The sequence below is a fragment of the Camellia sinensis genome, chromosome 8 (assembly GCF_055761805.1).
Source record: "Camellia sinensis isolate YWXY chromosome 8, ASM5576180v1, whole genome shotgun sequence".
Classification (NCBI taxonomy): domain Eukaryota; kingdom Viridiplantae; phylum Streptophyta; class Magnoliopsida; order Ericales; family Theaceae; genus Camellia; species Camellia sinensis.
The window spans coordinates 139817924-139825386 of NC_138968.1; the positions used below are offsets into that span (position 1 = coordinate 139817924).

At 34.2% G+C, this 7463-nt stretch overlaps 1 protein-coding gene across 2 annotated transcripts; it reads right to left on the reverse strand.

The window, feature by feature from the left end:
* Positions 1-711: 711 nt before the first annotated feature.
* On the reverse strand, positions 712-6241 carry LOC114277912 (uncharacterized). Of its 2 annotated transcripts, XM_082883583.1 has the most exons (4): positions 4861-6240; positions 3463-3567; positions 2080-2520; positions 712-1015 (listed from the first exon to the last, which is right to left on the reverse strand). In XM_082883583.1, exons 1-3 carry the CDS (start codon positions 6209-6211, stop codon positions 2090-2092), a joined length of 1887 nt encoding a protein of 628 aa, XP_082739709.1. In that variant the 5' UTR covers positions 6212-6240; the 3' UTR covers positions 712-1015; positions 2080-2089. The 2 variants fall into 2 exon arrangements, with proteins under 2 accessions (XP_082739709.1, XP_028075676.2); XM_028219875.2 differs by having other exon boundaries at positions 3463-6241.
* Between the last annotated feature and the right edge of the window lie 1222 nt (positions 6242-7463).

Sequence of the window (7463 nt, forward strand, 5' to 3'; positions counted from 1 at the left end):
AATCCAAATGAACTGTAAGAAACCAAGGTAATGTCAGATTTATCATATCCTGAATATCAATGCACTTGAATGCAATTCTGTAAATATTTAATAAATTCAATAAATTTTGAAAAGGAAATCTAGTCTATTTGGCCCAAAGTATATAAACTTCAAACAAGTAGAGAGTTTAAAAAGGATACATCAACAGGTCCTGAAACTTGCGAATAGACAAGCTACTCTTACCAACTAAAAAACAGACAATAAACAATCAAATCTATAGCAGCTTTAACACAACAAAAATCATAAGAAAAACAAAATAAAATATTCTTCATCCCAGCTAATTGAGTTTTGACAGTATTCTTCACATTTATCTAATTATTACAAGCAAACATAATACATACAAACCATACCTTAGTTTATATCACACCACATATATATAGATTATAAAAAGTTTTACAGTTACGTCTTGTTTAGACCATTGCAAGCCATATCCGTACCTATGGAACCTGTTTTAGAGTAAATGATAGAATAGCCATTGCAAGTCATAGCCTTCTTAAAAAGTACATTTAAATGAGAAAAGTTGAATGTCTGCTCGAGACTAACATAAAATCACAAAAAAAAAAATTTAAAAAAAAATTAAAGAAAAGAAATTATAGGATTGGATCATATATGTAACATGCGGCCAAAACAATAATTTGCAGCATCACATAGTTGTGGAGTGGACACAGAATATATAATCTAATCCCATTCTTTCATACCTCCAAACAAACACAACAAAGATTATAAGTTCTACAGCAACAGCTTGTTTGGAACCATTGCAAGTCATATGAACCTATTTTAGAGTATAAAACAGGATAGATAGCCATTGCAAACTATAGCCTTCTCGAAGTACATTAAGATGAGAAAAGTGCATGCTTGAGACAAACTAAAAACATAAAAGAAGGGGGGGAAAAACAAAAAGAAATTAAAGCATAGGATAATATAACAAAGTTGCTGAGTCGACAAAGATCTTGAACTCCAATCAGACCTCAAGTACCTAGGAGAAGAGAAATATGACTTAGTAAAACTTCAAACAGTATCATGAGAAATGATAAACAATTAAAATAAGACACAAAAAAGTAGCTGAAGCAACTTGAAAATCAGTTTTTTTTGGTACCTTATTGAAAAAAGGTATACAAATATGTTATTGTAAACCAATTACTCATAAGATCATAAAAGGAAAAAGAAAAAACATAGAAGTAAAGAACGACACTTGTCCTTATCTTGAGTCATGTTTCGAGCTTAATTGAATGCAAAATTCATGGAATGAGTGTAACCCATAATACATGCAACAAAATGTCAATTTGCCTTTTGTCTTTCTTCTTTGGCAACTAGTGCAATCTAAACAACGCTGCCCTCCTTAGGAACACATAAGCCTCTAAGGCTTTGAAAGGGATTAAAACAGAGTAGTTGCACAATACTCCATCAGTTGGTATATTTTTCAACCCTAGCCAAATGCAGATTAAAAAACTTGAAGTTACATTTCCATCAATTCCATTAAGTGTATATCCAAAGTGCACTAACCACCATAGTTGTGTCAAGACATTCAAATGCTTCCAGTTTCTAACCAATTTTGTTTTCCAGATTAAGTTGGAGGGAATTATAGGGGAAAGTACTTTGCAACTCTGAAGTTATGAGAGCTGAGGTTCTAGTATCGTGGAATATGATTTTGGCAATAGAGGTTGATTAATATTGATTGATTTTTGCTTATGTATTATTCTTAGTCATATTTGTAATGTGAATCTAGTTGAATTATTTGCTCAAGTTTGCAGAAGAGCCGTAGTTTTGACGGAATGAAAATAAAAAACCAAAGAAAAAAAGAATTTCCATTCGGTAATGAAACCATCATGCTTGATAGGAACCATAACTGATTTTTTGTCACCATCAAAATGTCAATGTTTAAGAATGCAGTCATTTGGGTGAAGTATAGCATATCTAAGGTGTTATGATTTATATGCCACAAGACACACTAAAGTTTGCCGGCCTAGTGTAGAATTGCGACAGTTTCAGTAGCAAATGCAGGTATAATCTTCAATTACTAAGAAAGTGACAGGGTCATACCTACTCATGCTCACACTGTAATTCTAGATCTTCTTCCTCCATGAACTCCATCAATTCCAAGAAAGTTGTTCTTGATCACAAGCAACTGAGTAACAACATGATTAATGGTTGGTCTATCTCTTGGTAGTTCTTGTGAACATGCGATTCCAATATTAAGTATTGAAATCAAGCACTCATAAATTTTATGACTGCCAGTAGAGCTCTGATTCTGAGTGTTTTCGGTGCTTGAGCTTCCCTCCCCAATTTCTCTTTGTTGAATTAGTGTTGGATCAACGACACTCGCTACTTGTTCAGGTAAAGCCATCTTAGCAAAGTTATGGAGACTCAGACTATCATTAAACATGTTATTAGTAGGTCTCTTCCCTGTAAACATTTCCAATAAGAGGATACCATAACTGTATACATCACCAGATGTCGTCACCTCATTTCCCATACCATACTCTGCAATTGATGCATCATTCAAAGTAAATACAATTGTAAAGATGCTTGGTCAGAAGCATATCAAATAATAGTAATAGCAATGTACCTTCTACAAATAACTCTTTGTAGAAAACAAGTTTAGAGCATAAAAAACTTTATTGTTTAAAGTAAGATAGGAAAGAATTATATCTCTTCTTGATGAGATAACAATATTTGGGTTGTCTGCTTGTGTCACGAGAAAGGCCCAACTTGAAACAAGTTTGATTGTTTCCCAGTGATATTTATGAAACCAAATAGTTGATGGTTCAATATCTTCTTAAGAAATAAGCAGTTGAAGCTTGGGTGACAGTTTAACTTTATCCAATTAAGTTTGTATTCATCAAACTTATTAACGTAAAAGAAACAGATAGGAGGATTGAAATTAGCAAAAGAGGATTTTCTAATATTCTCTTTATGTTATCCTATGACTACACACATAGGAGATGAACAAAAGTTAGATGCTGTACGTTGTTATGCTTTCACATTTTGCGCCAAGAAAATACTAAGATTTGAAAGCAAAAATAAACGTAAATACAATTATATGGATTATGATTTGCAGACAACAAGATGGAGATGTATGGAAAATCATCTAAAACATGGGATTGTATATTATAAGCAAGAAACTAATGAAATTAAGAACTTACATTCCTATGAGTTTCATATTTTTCAGACTAAATTATTTGCAACAGAAAAGAAAAAAAAATAATTTACTTTTAAATAACGCATTGGAAAGTATTTGCCAAACATTGATTTTCATGCATTTGAAGGGAAAATGATGTTGCGAGAAATAAAACCAAAGAACCATCTGCTTTACTTCATTGATCGAAGGAGCATACTTGATGGATATGCAAATCAGACTCTAAAGTACATTGGAAATTGAGGGTGAAAAGGAATATCAGAAAAGGGCCTAAGAGATACATTTACCTGGAGCAGCATAACCAACAGACCCTCTTAAGCCAATGGAACTTGATTGAGTTGCAGAAGAATTATAGGTGCCTTCCGGAAGGAATCTAGCTAACCCAAAATCACCTACATGTCCAGTCATTTCATCATTCAGAAGAACATTGCTCGGCTTCAAATCACAGTGAACTATTGGTTCTGAGCAATGATGGTGAAGATAATCAAGTGCAGAAGCAACATCAACGGCAATATTTAACCTTTGTAGGAGGTTTAAATTTCTTGATTCAACGTGCACCTCATCTTCATTTTCATTTGCATGTAACCAATCGTCTAGGCTACCATTGACCATGAACTCGTAAACCAGAGCTTTGAAATCATTACCATTATAGTCAACACTTGAACATGCTGTGAAAACCTCGACAAGATTTCGATGTCTGATGCGCCTCAAGGCCTCACACTCAGCAACGAAACTCTTGGAAGCTCCACGGAATTGAAGGTTTAGTACCTTCACTGCAACAACTTTTTTGCCGTGATCAAGAATTCCTTTGTAGACTGAACCAAAACTACCCTTGCCTATCATGTTGGCTGGAGAGAACCCATCAGTTGCCTTGAGTAGGCTTTGGTAGGACAATTTCTCATATGACTTCCCTAAAAATCTCAAAGAGGGTACTTTTGTTGTCTTTCTAAAGCAACGAAGACATAGTAAACACAACACTATTACTAGTCCCAAAAGCCCAAACGATGTGGGGATTATTATTTTCAAGATGAGTGTGAATCTTTTCCTTTTGAATCCCTTAGTATTGCAACTGTGCAAATGTAGTTTAGGTATACCACCACAAAGCTTGTTGTTTCCCCTAATAGAAATAGCCGTTGCATTTTTAAATATGCCTATTTCTGGTATCGCACCCTCAAAATCATTGAATGATAGATCTAATTTTTGTAAGAAGACAAAGCCCTCTAAATAGTTTGGGATTTTTCCTGAGAAATTATTGTGAGAAAGATCTAATTCCTCAATACCTCTCAAATAACTTAGAGATGAAGGAAGAGTTCCCCAGAAATTATTGCTTTGTATATATAGAAATCTCAATTTTACACAACTACCAAGAGTGCTTGGAATTTTTCCAAACAACATATTCCTAGAAACATCTAATTGTTCAAGATTTATTAAATTCCCAATTTCTTGTTGTATGGACCCAACCAAATGGTTGTCATGTAGGTACAAGTTCAATAATGATGAGAGAGTTAGAACTTGTTTGGGTATGGTACCACTAAGATTGTTTCCACCAAGAGCCAGATCTACAAGGGGGCATTTTCCCAGACTTGGAGGAATGTTGCCATGCAAATTATTTACTTCTAAATAAAGATACTCTAGCAAAGTCAAATTTTTCAAAGACAACGGAATTTTCCCATAGAATTTATTACCCGAGAGATCCAAAATTTGTAGCTGTTGTAGCTTCCCAATATCAGCAAGAATGTTACCCATGAAATGATTGTCTGACATGTCCAAAACCTGCAAATTGACCAAATTCGCCATCTCGGTTGGGATGCTCCCACCTATTTTATTGTTATCCAAAAAAAGGATACCAAGATTAGTGGACAAATTGCCAATTGATTCTGGCAACACCCCTCCAAAGTTGTTGGAGCCCAGCCTCAAAAAGTTCAAATTGGTAGCATTGGGCAATGAGCTAAGAAAATTCAAGTCACCAGCTTCCCCTGTTCCAAGATGATTGAATTGAAAGTTTAACCGCCCAAGATTGTGCATCATTCCCAAAGGAGGCACTCTTCCAATAAATTTATTTCCTCCCAAGTCAAGGTGATACAGGTTGGTTGCATTTGATATTGAAATAGGAATGGATCCAGTAAACAAGTTCGATGAAACTGAAAACCATTGAAGAGTTGGAAAAGAAATTCCAAGATCTAAGGGAAGTCTCCCTTGAACTTGGTTCATTGCTATATCAAAAAATGTGATGGAAGAGAGATTAAAGATTGAGGAAGGAATAGTACCAACCAACTTGTTCTCCCCCAATCCAAGAAAGGTCAAGTTTGTCAATCGGCCCAGGGCTTCAGGTATACTCCCATTGATATTATTGACATATGCATCGAATTCAATAAGGGATGACAGATTCCCAAAAGTATAAGGAAGGCCACCTGTTAGATTGTTTCTTCCAATGTACAACTGCTCGAGCTTAGACAGAGAACCAAGCTCCACGGGAATTTTCCCAGCCAGACTATTGCCAGAAAGCTCAAGGACAACGAGGTTAGAGCTAGCAGATATATTGGAGGGAATTTCACCACCAATAGAATTATTGCGTAATGACAATATTTGCAGTCTCCGTAGATGGCCAAGTTCAGGGGGGATTTGATGAGTGAAGCTATTGTTACGCAACGACAGTAACCTAAGAAAGCTCAGATTTCCAATGTGAGGCGAAATTGAGCCTGTCAATTTTCGATGATCCAATTTCAACTTAGTCACCCTCTGGTGTCGTCGGCCACATGTTATGCCAGCCCATTGACAGAAGTGGATGGATTCATTCCACAAGTTTAGAGCCCCGAAGGGATCACCGGTTATTTCAGCCTTGAATGCGAGCAAGGCTAGCCGATCCGTCTCATTCCCGGCTACATGAACATGATGAAGATGAGTACTAGAGCCTGAACCACCCAAACACGAACACCCCATGAGAACAAAAACAACAACAACACGCATGAACTTAAGCTGAGTCCATGACATTGACGACACTAATATTAAACCCATATGAGGATTGGACGCTCTCATTGAATTTGAGAGAGTATAGTATGTAATATTGTCTTCAGTGTTATTATTATATTGAGAAGAGGCTATGTCAAACTCATGGAACAGTAAACAGAGTATTTTAATTAGGAAAATGCTAACAAGTAAAAAAATACTAATAAATAAATAATTAACAGATAGTGAAATAATATATACTAATTTTTGGTAATTATTAAATGTCTAATTAAATGGGTGGTTCTCCACCGGCAAAGACGATCATGTGCACTTATTTTGGACAATTGACTTAGAACAAAACATTGAAAATGAAAAAGATATTGGGGGTGTTTGGTGTGGCTGGTAAAACAAATTATAAATTATAACTTACTAGATTATACATTATAAATTATAGATTATAATTTTAATCAGAAGTTGTTTATCTGTTTGGTGCAATTGCTAAATTATAATTTTAAGTTACTGAGTAGCAAATAAATTGTAAAATAGCTTTTTGAATTAACTTCTATTTTTTTGTTATTCATTACTAGTTTACATTTTCCATAAAAAATAACAACAATAATCCATAATCCATTTGGGTCTTTTTTTTATTTTTTTAAAAATAAAAAATAAAAAAATCTAAGGGTATAATCGTAAATTAACATGCCTACAGTAAAAATTAATAATCAGAAGTAGGGATGAACAACTTCACAGAATCAATTTTTTTGAGTTACAATAAGTTATTAGAATTAAAAGTTATTTGTAATAAATTTAACCAAATAATTTAAAATAATTTTTTCAAAACTAAAATTTGTAAGTTGACCAAAATATGCAACACCAAACACACCGTCATTCACTTACCCAAAAAACACGCACCCGCATTGAATTATTCTCTATCTCTCCTTTGTTCAGTTGACTTGCTGACTTAAAGGAGGATATTGGGGGAGAAATTATTTAATATTCTTATAATTGACAGTTAACTGTTTATCTCTCACAGTTTTAATACAAAAGTAATGACTCTTGTGATTTAAATCAATAATAATTTTTCATCGATTTAAATCAATAATAATTTTTCATCGCGCGGAGGCATCAACCAAATGTACTGCTGATTACTCAAAATATATTAGGGGAATGGAAAACCATTCTTGAAAACAAAACCACATGAAAAACAATTCTTTTACCATCTTGTTATCATCCTCCACAATTTGCCTCTCCTTTTCCTCACAGTAATGCCAAATGTTCAAAAAAAGATTATTCAAAAAAATATTAAAAAAAAAAAAAAGTGAGTGGAGATTCATTTCAATTA